The following is a 19,714-nucleotide window of genomic DNA, read 5'->3' as shown; positions in this document are numbered from 1 at the left end:
TCATGCTCAGACGTTAAAAATATTACTTAAACGTAGTTTCCATACAAATTATCTGCACTTTAACAGCAGCAAATAATCGTGCAAATGGAAAGCCTAGGCACTTAATGCGCTGCCATTAAAAGATTAAAGTTGAGTGCTGCTCACTTCAATAATTTTCCATACGAACTTTGAGCAGTCGGAAGCATCGGAATAAATAAAGCTTAGCTGCCATTTGCGTGTCAGAGCAGATTTTAATCTCGGGTGCAGCGATAGAGGTGCGTGCATGAAAAATTCTTGGCCATCGTAGTGACAGTAAAATGCGGCAAAATCCCGTTCACCAGCGTGCGTGATAATCTTTTTTAATTTCCCTAAGCCACTACGATATCGAACTAAAGCAGGGGCAGGATTAAAGGTTGAAGGTTTACGACTTACATTCGGTTTAGTCGCTGCTGTAGTAGAAAACTAACAACACGTTTAAAATTTTAACTAACGTGTGTTTCAATCAAAAGAGAGCCGCGATAATTGATTGGAGCTGCCACGATTTATTATGTCAGTCAAGAGGATATACTGTTGGCCCGCGCGGTGTATGTTCTATCAGCAAACAGCCAGATTGTTCAAAGCAATCTTGTTGGGATCTTTTTTTCGCCCCCAGCAGCTGACTGAGTGACAGACTGGGTGAAGGACGGGCAAAAAACCGATTCCTTTCTCTGACCTTCCAGCTAGAGAGATAAAAACCAAACCGCAAAGACAAGGCCTGGCGTGACGGATTGACTGTTAATTTATTATGACTGGACTGATAGAGAACAGTTAACAAAGAAAAATAAAATTAATTTTTAGAGGGTGAAAATTTAAAATTAATAGCATTGTAGGATACAATATGGAGTTTGGCTTAAAAATTTACTCTACACATTGTGCGATAGTTAAAAGGGGACCTTTTTCTACAGTTGAAATTCAAATTTTGTACATTTTTTCATAAATTTACTGCGCTTAAACATACATGTTTTCTTTGTAGATTTTGAGTCCTATTGTTGATATCCATCCAACGGTGTATGAAACAATTTTTGGAAACTCTTTGTTGCGAAATAAAATACGATTTCATGTAAGGAGCCATAGTCGTCAGCATTTGAAAAGCATGCTAAACCTTTGCATTCACTTTTCTTAAAAAAATTGCACCGCAACCTATGTAAATTTAGGTTTCAAATGAATTTTAAAGGATTTAGTTTATACGCATTGACGGCAACAATTTCCCAGGGCTATGCAGTATCAATCCTTTTAAAAAAATTGTGGCGGACACTCATTGTCCTTTTTAATTTGGCTACCCAGACAATTCTAATTTGACGGGAACAATGAATACAATCAGTTTGTTGCTTTCCTGTCAATGGAGTTGTTGGCTGTTTGCCAAAATTTCAGCAAAGATTATATTCTGGCACTCGCTCCAAAATTGATTTCGTCTTTCTAACTGAATGTGCTGAATGGATAAAAAGGGACACTCTTTTGCAGCGCTAGCCCAGCCAATTGGAAATGTTGGGCCGGATTATCATCAAACTTGCATATAGCCAGCTCACACACGTGTAATTTCGTGCAATTTCCGCCACCTAATTGCGCTGCCGGCGCTCCCAGCCTAATAAGCCATTCTCGCTCCGTTCTTAATTACCTTGTGGATTATTCCCTGCTCAAGTAACTTGCTTTCCTGAGGGCGAGCAATTTTCGGAATGAAAAGGCTGCGAACGAGAAAATTAATTGGAAAAATATCTCACGCTCCGAGGTGTCTAGATTTGGAATCTAAATAAAGACGACATTGTTATCGTTTCTAAATGTTTTAAATGCAGACATGCATGCTTATGACAGTATGATGTTTATAAAGTTTTCAAAAAATAGCCTGAAGTTTATTTCCTCAAAAGCTTCAAACAGTATCACGATCCTGCTCGTTATTTTATATAAATGGCAGGTGTATGCTAAAATCGTTTCCGGCCACTGCTTTCAATGTTAGTGAAAGCTTGACTGAACATTCGCCAGCAGCAGCATGCCCACGCTCTTTTTTCAGATATTTCCGATTTTACCATGAATACCCAGGCAAAGAATTTTTTTTTCGTCCAACCGAAACGATTGAGCAGAAGCATAAAATTGAGCCGAAATGTGTGCATGGAAAAGCAGCTTAAAAGAGCGATATGGTGCGGACCTTGACATTTGCTCGGAGCTGGGAAAGCGAGTCACGCACAAATCCGTCTTGAGAGAGAAATTCGAGCCAGCCCCTCAAGCAGAGGACGGCGAAAACACGAACACGGCCCCCAATAAACACATTCTCCATTTCCACCCCCGCACTCAATTTCGTATTTTTATTCCTTCTTTGACGTGAAAGCAACTGGAGCCGCAGGCCTAATGCGGGTGTCTCGGTGTGGTGTTACAGAAACAAGCCATGCTGGTGCGGCAGCTGGAAGAGGAGCTGAGAATGAGGCTGAGGAACAACCCCAGCGTCGAGATGCAGGCCCAGATGGAGGCCATGTTCACAGAGAACGAGCATCTCACCAGGGAAGTCAACATACTCAGGGAAACAATCAAGGTGAGATCCTAAATATTACATCCTTTACTTCCTCTCCAATGATGGCTTTTTATCCAAGCTATCTATGGAGTTGTCTTTGTTTGGTAAAACAAAATGAAAACGTGAAAAAATTTTTATATTGCTGGAAAAACTCCAAAATATTTTAGCTTATGGCCGTGAATCATAGACGATCGGCTAATTTTACTGAGCTTCCAACTGTCATGGGACGATTGAGTTAGCACAAAACATGCAATTTTAAGCCTTACTCAAAATCGTCTAAATAAACCAATGCAAAATTCTTACAACTGTATGTTGTCGATTTTTTGGAAGATTTGTCTTTGCTAGATTAATTTCGAATTGCTTTATTTTCCATCGCAATATTTCTATTCATAATAATTACTAATGTAATTGGTAAAGTATTGTTGGAATTTTTTAACTACTGATCGTTGCAACCCGTAAATAATAAAAAATAAAAGCATCCTCGAAAAGGTGATTAACCTACTTTGCTTGTTGTGCAGATGCTTTTGAATATTTCCATCGCAAATAAAGTGCTCAGGGGGGAAATTTCAACCGGAGCATTTTCCAGCATTGAAAAGGCAGACGAAGAGCAAGAGTATTCTATCGATTCATCTCCACGCGAAATGAATGTTTCGTGACCTATATTTGTGGGCGGGAGAGGCACTCACTCGCTTTTTTACTCGCGGCGTACGTCTGCGGTTGAATTGTGCATGTGTGCTCGGCACTACAAAAAAAAATTACGACTCCCATTATGATTTTCCAGGAACTGGAACTCAGAATCGACACGCAGAAACAAACGCTGCAGGCGCGCGATGAGAGCATAAAAAAACTGCTGGAGATGCTGCAGAACAAAGGACTCGGTGAGTTTACCACCAGTCACCACAATCAATTTTTTGACTGATCAATTATATTAATCGAATTCTCTTTTCTATATATATATATATCTCTTTCTCACTATTACTCTCGTACCCCCTTGAGTTTTCCCCCGCCAATTTGGTCTGATATATTGAACATTTTTGGGCCACCGTTCTTTCCATGAATGTGTATTGAAATTGGGAGAAGTAACGAGCTCTTTTGCAAACGGGCCGTTTTTCCTGTGAGTGGACTGAATTATGTTGAATTAAACACGTGACTGATTATCACGCAGGCAAAGAGGAGGAACGACAGATGTTACAGCAATTGCAAGTGGTAGCCCAAAAACAGGTGGAGACACACTCTATCTCTCAACTCTATATATATTATATACTATATATACATATCGACCAACTACTATTTTACATATATATTTTCGTTTCTGCTTGCTGGTTTCTACTTTTCCCGTTTTTATAGCGCACCACGTTTTTATCTTTCTGTTTTTGACTCAGGCAGCACTGTCTTCAACCCCTGACTTTTGATTTCTTGCATGGGACCTGCTCGATATATCTCTGACATACAAAAAAATCTCAGCAAAAATTGCGGGTGCTGAAGCCGACACCTTTTGCTGCGCTCGGCCCTTCCGGTCTGCTTTTCCGAGTCGATCGAAAGCGTGCAGGGGTGCTGCCTGGGTGGTTGTAGAATGGCGATTGAGGCTTTGTTCGAGTAGCGCCCAGCATTTATAGTCGAGCTGTGGGGTTGTGTTCATAGGTGGTAAAATACTAGACTCTGAAGAGGGTGAGGCGATTTTGGCCGAGTTAGAGTCCCGACTCTTAGACTCCGAGGCCAGAATGCGGGAATATGATGCGGTGTTGGGCGAACGCGAGCAGGAACTCAGCTTGACCCACCGCGTGAGTAAGCAGCAGGCAACCACCCCCTGACACCCATCCACCCTTGTCTCCTCCACCTCCAGCCACGTTGGGTCGGCGGGCTGGCGCTTTCCGCAGTCAAAATAGCTCTGCCAATGCAAATAAATTGTACGAGATGCTGAACACACAAGCAATACACTACAGCTATTGTATAGAAATATATAGTTCAATTCAATAAGTGGAAACTATTGTTTTTTAAATAAATCGACTAAAATGTAATACAAATATGAACTGAGAAGTGTGGTTTCTGAAATTTTTAATAGATAATATTTTCCATCCAACCCACCAATTAACCAGTTTTGCGAAAGCCCTTAGTGTTAAAAACCACCAATAGATGGCTCCAATGATTAATTTCGATTTTAAGGCACTTCCGTTGCGATATCTAACTCAATCCAGCCACAGTGCATTTTTCACTTAAACTGTTTTCTTTAGATGTACTGAAAGCCAGAGTCGGTTCAGCCAATCACCGCAGAATCGTGAAAAACAATTTTTGAAATAAAAAAAATCTTTCACATTTCTACGGCAATTGGCTAGACTGATCAAAAGAAATCATTTCCAGGGCTGAGTGCACAGTGTAGCAGGATTGAATATCCAATCACAGTGGAAGTTCATTCAAATTTAGAGTAACCGCTGACGCCATCTATTGGTGGCTTCGAACACCAAAGTGCTCTCGCCATTAGTGAATTATTGGCATTAGTTTTACTCTTCAAAGTTAGAAAAAATCATGAACACACAAAATAGAAATGATAAACTACAAATTAATTTCATTTTTGCTTCAAAGTAGCACTGGAATTTCTTTTTTGTCGTAGTCAATCGATTACTGAGGGTTCAATTAGATGAGGTAGCCGAGTCCTTCACAATCCTTTCTCTAATTGGTCGCCAGCTTTCTTGTGCCACTTTTTGATTGGGTTCAGAACCACTAATGCAACGGATTTAAATGGTTCGCTGATCTCCAGCAGGTCAAGTAGAATTGTCGAGTCAGTAATTCAGCTGTTAACCCTAATTCGACCCTCGGGAATCAGTTAGCCTTGATGCACTATCAAAATTAAGGTTCCAGGGCTAATTTAAAAAAAATACAAAATTTGAAAGTAATTTGAATTTTGTAAAATTGGTAAAATTTTAAAAGGCCAGAAATTATTCTAAGGTTGTTTCACCGATTTAATTTTACGTTTGACTGTGGTGGCGCTGTGCTTCGTGGACCCAATCCAGACTTCAGTCAATCAAAAATGACCAGAGAAATTAAAAAAGTAAAAAGTATTGAAAAGTGGCGTCCCACTCAGGAGCTGAAGAACGCGAACGATACTGTGCGCGCCCTCCAGAGCCACTTGGAGCAGACCACCCTGCTAGCGGCGGCGGCCAGCTCAGGCCAGCCGGCGGCCGCCACCCAGACGGCCCTGACCGCCATTCTGGAGACGAAAGACGCGAGGATCAATACCCTGGAGAGGGAGCTGGCGCTTCTTGAGCGCGAGTTGCAAAGGATTAGGGAAATCCCCGAGCAGTTGCTCGCCCCTCCATCCACTGCCATTCATCTGATGGACCAACGGCCCCTGATGGAACCGTTCTCTCACTTCACATCTTCCCTTGGCCTTAATGACCCGACAAACGTGGACCCTCGTGCCAAGCGCCATGTAAGTCCCACTTCTTGAGATGCCAGACAGACAGACAGAGACAATATATATATTTTTCTAATCTCTCTCTCTGATTGGTTTTTGATATACAACGAGATAACAACACTCTGTGCCGTGATATTTTACTTATTTATACCTATATGGTGAAATTTTATCGCCTGCAACCTCTCCTCCTCGTCTCTATGAATTTTTCTATACATGATATATTTTCTCTTCAATTCAAATTCTCTGCCCCCTCTACGGCTCGCTGCTTCTCTTCGGGACGGAATTGCTTCAAAAAATCTCTGCATGGTTCCCTGCCACCTGGCGTTCTTACCGAAAGAGAGTATTTTGTGACTGCATTTTCCTATTTTGCCTCTTGAATATTCTGGGAAATCCTCTAATTTAATTGAAAACTAGATCTTTACTAAATTAGACGTCTCCCAGCTCATCTAAATTGAAACTCCTGAACCGTATAAAACCTCAAAGTTAAATTTATCGCTGAATTTGAGATTCAGACTCTCCTGTTGAACTGGAAGTTTCGAGGCGACTGGAGCGCATTTAATTCGGATCAACATGCTCTCTGGGCTTACGTTAGCGTTGGAGGCGCAAGAAGCCGTACACGAGATTAAATGAGCAATCGTGGTGGTGTGCGGGTTGCATATCTACCGTCCCGATCAGAAGGCGAGCGACCGCTCGCTCCTCTGTGCTACAAGAAAAAGACAGACACATGCGCCGTGTGATGAATCGGAGTCCGCCGCATCTATGTCGTGTGTTTTTTGCTTATACGTTCTGTGCCACCCCGTGTTGCATCACTGGAAATATGTGCAAGTTTGTTGCAAATATCTCACGTTTTTAATACCATTTCTGCTAGCGAAAACTTGCTGAATTCATTCTCTGTCTATTCAGCAGTGTGTTCGTGACATCGTGACTGTTAATACGGTAAAATTCAAATCGGTCTTCGTTCCAAGAAAGTCGTCGGCCAATTTTCTTTAAACTTCTTTGCACCGATAAATCACGACTAAATTGTTAAACAGGATACATGTTCTAAACTGAAACTATTAGTCATTTCAAAGTCTAACCGTTTGTTTTCTCAAGTTGGCTACGCATTTCCTCAGGAAGTGTGATAAACATTTTACGCAATACGAAACAATATGCAGTGCAAGAAGAAATGCTTGCAATCTGCTGAGTTGAATCGCACCAGCAAGGTGAGAAAAACTTAAAACTAATTGGAAATCCCCGCCTACTTTGTAAATTGGCTCCTAACACTCCGCGATCGCAAAACAATCATCCCCTCGGGCTGGCAACGGGAATAACTCGAGCGGGGTGGCAACCCCTGACGGAATAGCTAGCTAACTAACTAACCGAGCCGGCCGAACAGATAAAGAGCAGAAAGCGGGTTGCCATGCAAATGAGGCAATTTGATGGGATGCGGGTGTGTGCCTCTATCTCCATCTCGCGCCTTGCAACTTAAAAGTCGGCCGAGTGAATTCATCACACGCTTCAGAAATTTCTTGTGGCACCGTGGAACGGAGATTTTTGTGTCGTCTGCTACTTACCACGTACTATACACAGCAAGCTGATGAGTCCTGTAAACACTGTGTAATATTCTCTTTTTTTAAGAAAAAAAACTGCGAGTTTTTCACTCCCATAATTGGCCTCTTGTAAAACTCACGAAACTATATCTGTACATATTTTATTACTATTAAATATACATACATTGGATGTTATCTGATTGTCTCTCTATTAATTGTGTTTCTCTCCTGCTCTCTTTCTCTCTTCCTTCCGTTGTAATTTGTTAGGTGCTAACAACCTCTCTGAACCGTGAATATTCTCTCTAATGGCTGTTTCCGTTATTCTTTAATTTTCCCCTTGGAAAATCGAGTAAAACAGTCACCCACTCTCTTAACAATTGGTAATTGCTGGAAACATACATAAAATATATAAATAATATTTTACCACCTATTGTCTGCAACGTTTTGGAGATTCTGTTTGTTCTGTACTTGTGTGATTGACGATGCACGATTTTTGTTTCAGAACATTTGAAATTTTAGTCGAGTCAGGGTTGCATGTCGGACGCTGAACTTTTGATTATTGATTGGCTGCTGGTGTGTGTTTGATCTTCGGAGCGTAAGCGGCGCCGATTGTCTGATCGCAATCGTGCGCGCCTTCGCTCTCATTATTTACTCGGAAACATCTGCACTCTCTTTCCATTCTCGATGTGCCATGACTCACTCTTATTCTTTCTCACCTCTTGTTCTCTACTAACCCTCTTGCGCAAAATGTTGGTTGTGTAGTAGTGCAGTTTGGCTTGCTTGACTGGTGAGTTTTTCGACTGTGTCACACTTAACACACACCCCAGCACACAATACACGATCACACACTTCCCGGCCCGAGCCACGCAGAGCTGGAAGCGCGTCTCGTCGGCGAGAAATCCGCATTCGTCGGTTCTGGTCGACTGCCAGAGCTGCAGACGGCGGAAAAATGATTTGACGCGCTCCTGGCTTTGTTTCCCTTTGGAAATTGCTTGAACCTCTCTTTCTATCTCTATTTCACTCACACAGACAGACAAAAAGTCTCTTTCTCTCTCGTTCTGCGCGCGCCAAATGCCCGGTCGCACTGACGCTGGTGCCGCTTTTCAGCTGGAAGAGTTCCGGGCCGAGATCACGAGACGCGACCAGGATATGCTGGCGGTCAGTGCGAAGATGAAGACGCTCGAGGAGCAGCACACCGACTACCAGAGACACATAGCCGTGCTCAAGGAGTCGCTGGCCGCCAAGGAGGAGCACTACAACATGCTGCAGGCCGACGTACGACCAATTAATTCTTTCACCCGAGGCCACCTGCAATGCGGGCTTCCAACGTTTAATATTTTCAATTTTTTAAAAGAAGCAAGGGCTGTGTTGGTTTAGTTTTTTCAACTACTTTTTGTGGTACGTGCTTCGAAGTGATATGACTTGAAACCAGCACAAATCATGGAATTTCTAGCATTAAAAGCCCCCGATGTTAAAAAACCTGTTTGCTAACTTTCCTTAAAATTAAGAGTGTCAGAATTTTTGGAATAAGATTGAACCCTTTAGAGCTGGATACATACTATAACGTCCTAAACGTAAAAATTCAAAAATAAGAACTAGGAAAAATCATGAATCTTTAAGGCCAAAACTCAATTGCTTCGTAAATGAGTTTAAAATACTAAATTGATCAAATCGCGCAGAAGTTTGTCAAAATGGTTGCATTTTGTTTTAACTATGTTCTAGCAATCGCGATTATAGTAGCTTTTTAAAGGGCAGTTTCATCTTGAACTGATATTGAATAACATCTTGCAATTTTTCCTTTCAAAAAGTGCAAAAAGGAAACTTAAAAATATTAATAAAATAAACAAAAGAAAACCAGCTATTTTAAGATACCAAATAAAAAATATTACGACAAAAAAGCAGTCTCGAGCAAACCCGTAAAATTCCTCAATAAATTTTGCACATCAGTTTGTAGTCATCGGTCAAGACTGCGCTAATGTGGCTGCGAAAATAACGTCGACTGTTTCAAAATAAGATGATCCAACCATTTATTTAAAAGTTTGGTTTGCCAGAACTGTCAGACGGCCAAACAGATACATAAAGCCCCGACTGACTGTCAATTGTTGCGTATTAAAATCGACGCCCCCGCTTCGGTAATAAATCTGGGCGGCCCGCATTGAGGAGTTGCTTCTTGTGGCTCATAATCCGATATTAACGGGCGTGTCGCGTGCTCATTAATCTGAAAATCGGTCGCAGGTCGAGGAGTTGCGCGCACGGCTGGAGGAGAAGAACCGGCTTATCGAGAAGAAGACGCAGGCGGCCCTTCAGGCATCGCAGGAACGCAACCGCGTGGGCAGCGAGGCGCAGGAGCTCAAGGAGCACATGGACATCAAAGACAGAAAAATCAACGTCCTCCAGAGAAAGGTAGCCTATTTTGCCTTGACTTCTCGTGAGCACCAAATGAGCGTTTTTTATATAATTTCTTGATTTGTCGTCCTTCCTGTACACAGCGCTTGATGAGAACAAACTCGTTAAAAGGCAGGATTTTCACACGTCTACAGATCGCTCCTTTTAACGAGTTTGTCAATGAACTCACGTGTGCGCGTGCTCGGCTCACACGTTCAATGAGCTGAGCCAACACGTATGCCGTAGCATATTATTGTAGCCGTTTCCTTATTACCTTACTTGCACCTCTGGTAAAGCCAACGGCTGTTGCGGAAAATCGATGGAGCATGTAGAGCTCGAGAATGTCGAATCTGCAGCAGAAGTGTTGTCGGTGGACCCATTACCTTGGCACAATGTGCCATTAGAAGTCTACATATATGTAGTCGCGGTGCTGCACCGCTGCATTACTACACTCCGCCCTCTGTTTGTATTGTCTTTGCTGTGTATTCATATTGGATTATGTTGACGACCTTGTTTTATGGTTTGTGTCTGCGCATCAACTTTTATTTCTCTTCTAGCTTTTTTATAGTGCATCCAAAATATGTATTGTAGCTATTGCGCACCGTCGCCTTTCATTCGGAGCCGCCAAGGCTGCCCCAGTAATTTTGTTGCTTCAGTTACGGTAATTTTTATTTTATTAAATCAGATGTAAAAAAAGGAAGATTGTTACAAACTTTAATTGAATATTAATATAGCTAACACGATCTTATGAAAATAAGTCTGTTTATTGTCTGCACGTCAGAAAATATTACAGTCATAAAGTAATATATTATCACTTCAAGAAATTGAATTGTGTTGAAAGTTTATCTTTCTGCATAAATTGTAGCTTTCAAAACAATCTTCCTAAAAGAAAATATCTTTTAATATTAAAAAAATCGAATTCAAACACTGGATTTTGGTTCAGATTGAAAATCTGGAGGACTTGCTGAAGGAGAAAGACAACCAGGTAGACATGGCGCGCGCCCGGCTGACAGCCATCCAGGCGCACCATGGTGCCTCGGAAGGCGCCCTCTCTACCCTGGAGGAGGCCCTCAGCGACAAGGAGAAGCAGATGGCGCAATTACGGGAGCAGCGAGACCGCGCCGAGCGGGACAAAGCCGAGGAGCGCGAACTGCACGAGCGCGAGATCGCCGAGTACCGTATGAAGCTTCACGCGTGCAACAGCGAAATCGAGACGCTGCAGGCGCGTCTCGACAGGGCACTCGCTGACAAGGACAAACTGGAAACCAAACTGGAGAGCTCACAGTCTGAACTTGGAAAGTCCAAGGCTGAGCTTGACAAAGTGAGACTTTCGATTGTTTCCTCATAAACTATTGTGACAAACGTAAATTTTGCTCTTCTTCTTGAATCATTTTTTAAATATTTGAAAATTAATTTCAATCAATGAAACACTAGTGCAATGAAACAAACAGTCAGCCAAGTATTTTTCTCAGAATACTAAACCAACAGACTGATTTTCCCTATGTTTCCAAATTATATAATTTTTCTGGACGTGGGGATGCATGGGAAAAGCTACCTTGCTTGATATATAAATTCTTTAACTGACCAAGTAACATATCAAAAAGCTTAAACAACCTAATTTGCCAATAAAGGTGTGCGTCGAGATCGGCGGCCGTGGTGGCGACCTGGAGTACACGCGACAGAGATTGGCCAGACTCGAAATCGAGAACGAGCGTTTGCGCACCGAACTGGACCGCGCGCAAGCGCAGCTGGACCGAGCTCAGACACCGTCGCGGCTCGACCTGCACGGCTCCAGCTCCAACCTGTACCTGAGCACCAATCTGGACAGGGAGCGCGACAGGGACAGGGACAGAGCGTCGAGCAGTATGGCCCTCAGGGGTGGTGCCGGCGGCACTAGTCCCAGGGAGGAGCGCGGCGGCGGCGGCGGTGGCGGCCTCACCGAAATGGAGCGGTTGCAGGAGCGATCTGACCGGGCCTCCTCTGAACTCAGAAGAGCCCAAGCTGAGCTCCGGCTGGCCAACTCGGAAAGAGACAGGATTAGAGCGAACGCTGATGCTCTGCAAGAAAAACTGGAAAAGTCCCAAGGCGAGGTGAGTGAAAAGGGGATTCAATTAAAAAAAAAAAGACTTTTAAGGAATGTTACAATTTCGAAAAAAATGTTATTTAAAAATAAATCACAAGGAACCAAGCAAAAGTTTAAAAACGATTGAAATAAAATTACTTTTAATTAAATAGAAATTTAAATGCACCCTTCAGCTGCAATAAAATGGTAATTATGGTGCAGGTGTACCGGTTGAAGGCCCGTCTAGAGAACGCGCAGTCGGAGAAGACTAGCATGACTGAGGAGTTAGAGCGCGCACAGCAGGCCCTGGCGAGGCTTCACGCTGAGAGGGACAAGGCTGGCGCAGACATCGAGCGCGTTCGAGACGACCTGGAGAGGGCGCACGCCGCTCTTGCGAAAGACAGGTTGCAGCATGACAAGCTTCAAGACCAATTGGACAAGGCGCAGACTGAACTGGATAAGTCAGTTGAGAAGTTTGACCGAATGCAGGCTGAGCTCAGAAGGGTGATTACTTCTTTGCCATCTCAAACACAAATTTTTTATTAATCTGAGAGCATATTAAATTTAGTTTAACAATAACCTTCTGAATAATGCTTATATTTTCGGTATAAACTTCCAGTTGCAAGTCGAGAAAGAAAAAATGACCTACGATTATGAGAATTTACAATCCCAATTGGACAAGTCGCAAGGACAAGCGGGCCGACTGGTGAAAGAGAAGGAGGCAGCTCAGTTAGAAGCTGAAAGGTTTAGGGACAAGGGTGAAAAGGCTGCGGTGAGATCTCCATTGCGTTTAAATTGCATCAGTTGAATCATATTGTCATCTTCCAGGCTCTGGTTGGAAGAATTCAAAAGGAGAAGGACACTCTGCAGGCCGAGTTTATCAAAATGCAAGAGAGAAGTGAAACGCTCCAAGCTCAACTTGGTAAAGCACTCCGAGACAAAGACTCGACCACCGCGGAAGTGGAAATTCTTAGGGAGAGAGCGGACAAAGCCACGCAGCAGCTGCAGAAAATACAAGTTCGTGATAATTGCATTTTGTCGGTTCTATTAAATAATATGCGACGTTGTGCAGATCGAAAGAGACGATGCTTTTGCTGAAGTGGAGGTGTTAAGGGACAAACTAGACAAGTCCAACATGGCGGCACAGAAGGCTCTTGAGGAAAGAGATCTGGCTAACAAGGAATTTGAGAGGATGCTTGAAAAATACGACAGGTTGGTTTGATTCTGAATAGTTAAAACTATGCAAAGACATGGCCAGAAAATAAATTGATTTTCAATTTTTTATAATTAAACATGCTCTACAAATAACACTTTTAGGACGTATATTAATTTAGAAAGTTTGTATCCATCATGGTAATTCGGTGTTGGAAATTAAATCTAAATATTTTTGCGTTTTGCCTTATTTTTACATATAAAAATGACACATTTTATGGTTTATAGATTATTTTTGTCACGCCCAAGCCCCAGCTTCTTAAGAGTCAGTTTAAAAAACCACACACTGTTAGACTTGCATTGACCTCCTATGGATCATTGTATAGGGAGCTTGGAGCATCAACTCTTCAATTCCCATTTAAACCTCTTAAATTTATTTTTTAATATTTTGCAAGGTTGTGAATTTTCTCTAAAATGGCTAGTTGAAAATCAGTCTAAACCCTACTATTATTATCCAAACCCCATTTTAAATGTATTTTCCAATTCTCAGGTCTCAGGGAGAAGTGTACAGATTGCAAAATAGACTGGAAGCGGCCGAGGCCGAGAAGGAACGCATTGTGGTCGAGGCTGAGAAGTCTAATTTGCTGGGCACCAAGTCGCGCGAGGAGGCGCGCCGTCTGGCGGAAGAGCTGGCCAGGACGCAGGAACTGTACGAAAGGGCCGCCCTGCAGCTCAGCCGGAACAGGGAGACCGAGGAGAAGACCAAGGACGAGCTGGACCGGCTGACAGTCGACCTGGGCATGTCCAGGGACCGTCTGGAGAAGTCACAGATCGAGCTGCGACGGGCCAACTCGGACAGGGACACCCTGAGGGCTGACCTGGAGAGGCTCACCTTTGAGTCGGAGAGGAACGCAGGTCTGGCGGCCAAGGCGCAGTCGGCCGCTGACAAGTCAAGCGACGAGGCGGCCAGGCTGCAGGCCGAACTAGACACGGCCTATGAGAGGCTGGACAGGAGCGGTGTCGAGCTGCGCAGGGCCACCGCCGACCTGGACACAGTAAAGACCGAGAGGGACGCCCTGAGGGACGAGGCCGAGAGGCACGCAGCCCGCGCCGGCAAGTACCAGGACTCGCAGGAGCAGGCGCAGGCAGAGACCGACAGGCTGAAGAGAGAGGTTGAGTTGCTCAGGGACAGGCTGTCCGCCGCGTCCGCCGAGGCCGAAAGGGTCGGCTCGGTCGCCTCGGCCTCCAGGGACGCAGAGGTCACCCGCCTCAGGCTAGACCTCGAAGACTACAGGAGCAAACTCGAGTTTGAGGCAGAGAAGTCCAGACTCGAGATCGCCAGACTGTCCTCCGAAGCTTCCAAACTAAGGGAAAAGAACGAGGTAGGGTTAGCCGCTTAAAACTTGATATTTTATGGCGCTCAAATTGGGATTTAATTTCATCATCTTCTCTTATTTGCTCTAGATAATGTGGTGGGGAACCCGGTCTTTCTTTCTCTTGAGAAATTCATAGTTTGTTTTTGGAAAAATGTTGACTAAGAACGCGATTTTTTTGGGCTTACCCGGAAACGTTTCGCACTTTATGCGCCACCAAGATTGAATAAAGATGTGTGACAGTGTTTTATTTATTTAATTTAGTTCAATCTATTAGAATCAATGATTATTTATTATTTTCGAATCTGCTGTATTAATTTACATTTATATTAAAATAAAAATCCGCAGTTAAAGAAGAATCATTTTCATCAGTCGGTTATTGCACCTTCATAGTTGTAGGATTTACTTAGAAAAATAATTAATTCATCACATCCAACAAAACCAATTTTTTCCTTTTTTAATCAAATATTAATCCGGTCGATTCATTGGGCTCAGGTGACGCAGACGGAGCTGCAGAGGGCGTTGGTGACCTCAGAGGCGCTGCAGCAGCGGCTGAACGAGGCTCGCCAGGACGCCGATCGCCTTTCGTCCACGGCCGACTCCACCAAGGAGCGGTTGCACATCGAGTGCGAAAAACTCAGGGACCGGCTGGAAAAGGCCAGCTTGGAGAACGAGAAGCTCAAGGCCGACGTGGCCAGAATGGAACGTGGACACATCACCACGGACAATGAGAAGGTGGTTCGTGCCGAGGCGGAGAACTCGCGGCTTTCGCGCGAACTGGAGAAGTGCCAAGCACACCTTGCCAAGTACCAGGTGAGCTAAAATATTTTTAGCCTTAAAATGCATAGTTTTAATTATGGGAAAGACAGAACCTATGCATATTCAAAATTTCTTAAAATAAATAAGCTCGAATATTTTTTTACTATTAAAGGTGCAAAGGAAAATAAAATGTTTATTTGCACAAGTGTAATCCACACCGCTGCAATAAAAAAGAACAAATTAACACGATCTGATTCGACAGGAGAACACAGAGGCAGCCAGGATCGAGTTCGATCGCATGAACACGGAGCTGCAGCGGCTGCACGGGCAACTGGAGAAGGCACAGGGCGAGCTGGATCAGGCGCGTCGCGAGAACTCGAACGCGAGCGAGCAGGGACGGCAGATCGAGCGGCTGAGCGTGGAGAGGGACCAACTGGTGAAGCAGCTGGAGAAGTCGCAGGACATGTTGATGAATTTCCAGCAAGAACTGCAGCAGGCGGAGGCGGCGCTGGCGGCCAAGAGCAAGGGTGGGCAGGCCGGCGAGGTCGAGAACCAGCGGCTGCGCCAGGAGCTGGAGAAGGCGCTGCGCATGGCCGAGAACACAACTCAGGAGCTTACCAAGGTGCAGGCAAATCGCGAGGCCGAGGCGCAGCACCTATCGCGCGAGATCGAGGCCACGCGCGCCGAAGTCGTCCGCCTCAAGAAGGAGCTCCAGCAGAACAGCACCAAGGACATCGCAGCCGCCGCCGGAAGGGATGCCGCAGAGGTCGCCAGGCTCAACAAGGAGCTGGAGGCGGCCAAGGTCGGCCTCAACAACGCCAACGTTGAGCGCGACCGTTTCCAGGCGCAGCTCGAGATGCTTGTCCAGGAGCTGGAGCAGAAACAGGTTCGCTCCTCGCCCTGCGCCGGCTACCTCCACTGTCTTAATTTTTATTTATTAGCATTTTTGTCAGTTGAAATTTAATGCAGCTTCCTCAGTGAACAGCAAGCTTTATATTTTTCTGTAAACAATTAATATCCTAGTCCTCGCAAGTGAACTTTTAGGACTATATTTAAGTTTTTGTCACGATAATAGTTTAAGTACAGAAAAAAAGAAGGTAATTTATTTATTTTTTAAGAGAGAGCGTGGTGGGAAAATTCCACTTAATTGACATCATGCCTACTCAAAAACAATGGTTTCACCAAAAACTAAAACGTTGAAAAAAATTCCCAAAGATTCTTAGTCAGAGCAGGGGATAGGAAATTCAGAAACCGGTGTTTGAAATTAGTTTAAGCAGGAAATCCTTAAAAAATACGAAAAATCAATTGCTCGGTAAACACAGAGGAAGCTACATTTAATTTTTACGGAAAAATTAACTTCTGCTTTCATTCGCATCTACAAACCAATTCATTTTTATCTTTTTTAGTTTCTGTTTCTACTCGACGAACAACGAGAATTGTATCAAAGAAGATTTTTAGTTGTCATCTTTCGTTTTTCGTTTCATGTTCATTTGGTGCCACGTAAATTTTCACCGTTTTCACGTTTATCCCGTTCGATTTGCGAAATGCTTCATATTTTACCCCCAGCTGGATCTTTACGACGCGAATCAGAGGCTGCAAGCGGGCGCCGCGCAAGGCGATGCCGAGGTTATGGCGCAACGCAAGCAACTGGAGGAGCAGAGACGGCGTCTGGAAGAACACAGAAAACAGCTGGACGGCAAGGTGAAGCAGCTCGAAGAGAAGGAGAAGGCGCTCGCCGACGTGGACCAGAAACTGAAAAAGAGGAAGGAGAGAATGGACCAAGTCGAGGCACAAATGCAAAAGGTGAAATTGTAATTTTTGAACAAAAAAATCGTGTTTTGTTTACTAGAATTACTTGAAATGGAAAGCATCCGGGAAATTTATTTAAATAAATTGATAAAATGTACCAGAGCTTGTAGTAGAGATTTAATCTTTTTAGATTGTTTTCATATTATCACGCATTTTTTGGCTATTTCAACATTTTTGCGGGAAAAAAGTCAGGTTTTAAAACGGCTTTAATGGTAAAAATTCAATGAAATTTCCAGCAAATCCAATTTTGGTGTATTCTAAGGAGATTCTATTTATGAATTATACCCTTTTTCCCTCCAGCAAATGCAGGAGCAAGGGCAGAGTGCGGCAGGCCAGCAGCAGATGCAACAGGGCCAGCAGCAGCTGATGCAGGAGCGAGAACGCTTCAAGCAGGACCGCGAAAAGTTCCAGCAGGAGCGGCAGCAGGTGCAACAGCAGCTGCAGAAATTCGCGCAGGACCAGCAGAAGTTCCAGCAGGAGAGGCAGATGCTGCAGCAGGAGAGGCAGAAGTTTGCCCAGCAGCAGAAGCAGATGGCCGCCACGGGAGGAAAACCTGGCGCCGCGAACCCAGAACTGGAGAAGGACTTAGCCAAGGCCAAGGAGGATGCCAAGCGGGCACAGGAGGAAATGGAGAGGCTGCTCCAGCTCGTGCAGATGAGCCAGGAAGAGCAGAATGCCAAGGAAAAGACAATTCTGGACCTACAAACGTAAGTGAATGTCTAATGTGAGCGAATAACTCAATAATTTCATAGACAGCTAATTTAAGTTATTCACTTGACATTTTTATTTCAGAGCCTTGAAAAACACTCAAGCCAAATTAAAGCAACAACAGCAGGCGGCTGAAGAGGTAAAAAACAACCGACTAACACTGCATGTGTAACAAAACTAACAATTTCTCTCTTTCCACACAGTCTGGCCCTGCTGGATTCCTAAAAAGCTTCTTTTAATTTACTAACCAACCTCCTATTTTCGTTGCTTTGCGTTCTTTTTATTGTTGTGCAGCGATTTGATTTTCGTTGTCTCCTCTCGAGTTTCGGCTGATCACTGCCAGCAAAACATTCCTCTCTGTTCTGGCGCATTTGTTCCTCACGCGTGCGTGAAATAAGAAAATCGGCTCTGCTGCAGCTTATTCTCTTTACTCCTCTGTCTTTGGTTGCATTTTGTTTCCTTGCTCATCCTCCTCACCTGAACCTGACCTATAAACTAGGAGAGAACAGACAATGACCACATTGAAGAGCTGCAAGAGGCCCTGCGAGAAAGCGTGCGCATCACTGTCCAAGAAGAGCAAAAGCGCCACGAATTGGCCTCAAAGGTTAGTTGATTTTTTGTTTTATCCCGACGCAGATTGTGGTGTAACGCTGTCGGGCAGGTTGCATACATTTGAAACGAAAGTTGACAGCAGATATAAATAAAATAATCTATACAGGTGTTCAAAATTTCTTATTGGTGGCATGAAACATAATTAAATATAATTTTTTTATCACATTTGAATAAATGGTAAAAAGCAATAGGCAAATCACAGTTGATACAAATAAATTTAAAAAGAGGAAGCCATGGCAGGCGTGTTGTGTGACACATTATTGTCTCTCTGTGAAAAATATCGATTTCCATTTCTGGTCAACCATTGCAGGGTGACACAAAATATTCCATGAATTTATCATTTTATTATTTTCTGTGCAACAGAAAATTTAGAACGAAGGTCATCCAAAACAAGTATTTTTATTTTGACATTTTGATTTATGTATATTTAATATTTAGCGCAGTAGTTTTTCTTTTCAAAATCAATATTCCGAATCCGAACAAAACTTTTTGAATCATCACAATCATGGGAAAATTAGTTTCCCATCTAGAAATTAATTGTCTTATTTTCAACCTCTTAAATCATAATTTATTCTTCTCTAGTCTTTATTACAAAAACATTCTTACGAGTAAAATTGGAATTTTAGGTTTCTAATTTTAATTAAAACGCACTTCTTCTAGGTCGATGCGCTAGAAAAGAAGATTCGATCGTTGCAGTCGGCCAAATCGGAACGGTGCTCCACCTGCCGTCCTCTCCTAAGCCAAATTCCTGCCTTGCAACAAAAACTAGAAAACATGCTGAGAGAAAGGAGATCGCATCTGGAGGATTTACTTCATATGAAGTAATTTATCGATGACTGCTCCAGATACAAACTAAAGTAAAGATTCTGCAGACAAGAAGCTCTGGAAGCTGCCCTGAGCGAAAAGGACGCTCACTTGGCTCTGCTGGAAGTGTCCGGTGTCAAAAACGCATTCCAAGCCGAGCAACTGGAGCGACTGAAATCTGACCGAGCAAGACTGAAACTAAGGCTGCAATTTGAGGTTCAATATCTATCTCGCGTTTGAGACTGTAATTTAATGTACTTCTTTCTGATTCGACAGACCGAGCAGGCAGCTCGATTAATTCAGCAGTTCAGCGAAGAAGAGACTGCCATGAGCCATGAACAGCTTTCAAGCTCTCCCTCGTCGCACTTGTTGCTGGACATGCTTCTAACCGAACAGACAGATGGGGACCTTCATGATGTTGACCATGTGAGAAAACAAATATTCTTAGCAAAAATATAATTATAAAATTGAATATATGTATATTGGTGAATTACGTAAGGGGTACGCGCTTGACTTTATAATTCAGCTGCTATATGATTGCATGAGCCAAAATCTTGGCAAATTTGGTATGCTAGAGAGCTTAGAAATTTT

The 19,714-nt window shown here is 43.4% G+C and overlaps 1 protein-coding gene across 4 annotated transcripts in view; it reads left to right on the top strand.

The window, feature by feature from the left end:
* The window catches only part of brp (bruchpilot), a 45,800-nt gene that overhangs the window by 24,526 nt on the left and 1,560 nt on the right, over positions 1-19,714 (top strand). Inside the window, exons 3-24 of one of the 4 annotated variants that reach the window (XM_065476718.1) lie at positions 2,387-2,539; positions 3,300-3,396; positions 4,160-4,299; positions 5,598-5,945; positions 8,567-8,734; positions 9,695-9,862; positions 10,788-11,165; positions 11,476-11,934; positions 12,129-12,410; positions 12,526-12,678; positions 12,735-12,923; positions 12,979-13,118; positions 13,609-14,440; positions 14,927-15,244; positions 15,453-16,076; positions 16,757-16,993; positions 17,300-17,706; positions 17,792-17,846; positions 18,207-18,311; positions 18,980-19,140; positions 19,192-19,339; positions 19,400-19,549. In XM_065476718.1, the coding sequence (XP_065332790.1) occupies positions 2,387-2,539; positions 3,300-3,396; positions 4,160-4,299; positions 5,598-5,945; positions 8,567-8,734; positions 9,695-9,862; positions 10,788-11,165; positions 11,476-11,934; positions 12,129-12,410; positions 12,526-12,678; positions 12,735-12,923; positions 12,979-13,118; positions 13,609-14,440; positions 14,927-15,244; positions 15,453-16,076; positions 16,757-16,993; positions 17,300-17,706; positions 17,792-17,846; positions 18,207-18,311; positions 18,980-19,140; positions 19,192-19,339; positions 19,400-19,549 (5,712 nt within the window). Of the gene's footprint in view, positions 1-2,386; positions 2,540-3,299; positions 3,397-3,683; positions 3,740-4,159; positions 4,300-5,597; positions 5,946-8,566; positions 8,735-9,694; positions 9,863-10,787; positions 11,166-11,475; positions 11,935-12,128; positions 12,411-12,525; positions 12,679-12,734; positions 12,924-12,978; positions 13,119-13,608; positions 14,441-14,926; positions 15,245-15,452; positions 16,077-16,756; positions 16,994-17,299; positions 17,707-17,791; positions 17,847-17,910; positions 18,312-18,979; positions 19,141-19,191; positions 19,340-19,399; positions 19,550-19,714 lie in introns of those variants that run through there. The other 3 variants (XM_065476719.1, XR_010574137.1, XR_010574138.1) reach the window with 3 other exon arrangements.

Source organism: Cloeon dipterum, chromosome 1 (genome assembly GCF_949628265.1).
Source record: "Cloeon dipterum chromosome 1, ieCloDipt1.1, whole genome shotgun sequence".
Lineage (NCBI taxonomy): Eukaryota > Metazoa > Arthropoda > Insecta > Ephemeroptera > Baetidae > Cloeon > Cloeon dipterum.
Note: the sequence above shows the minus strand (reverse complement) of the source record. Positions and strands in the feature narration are given on the sequence as shown.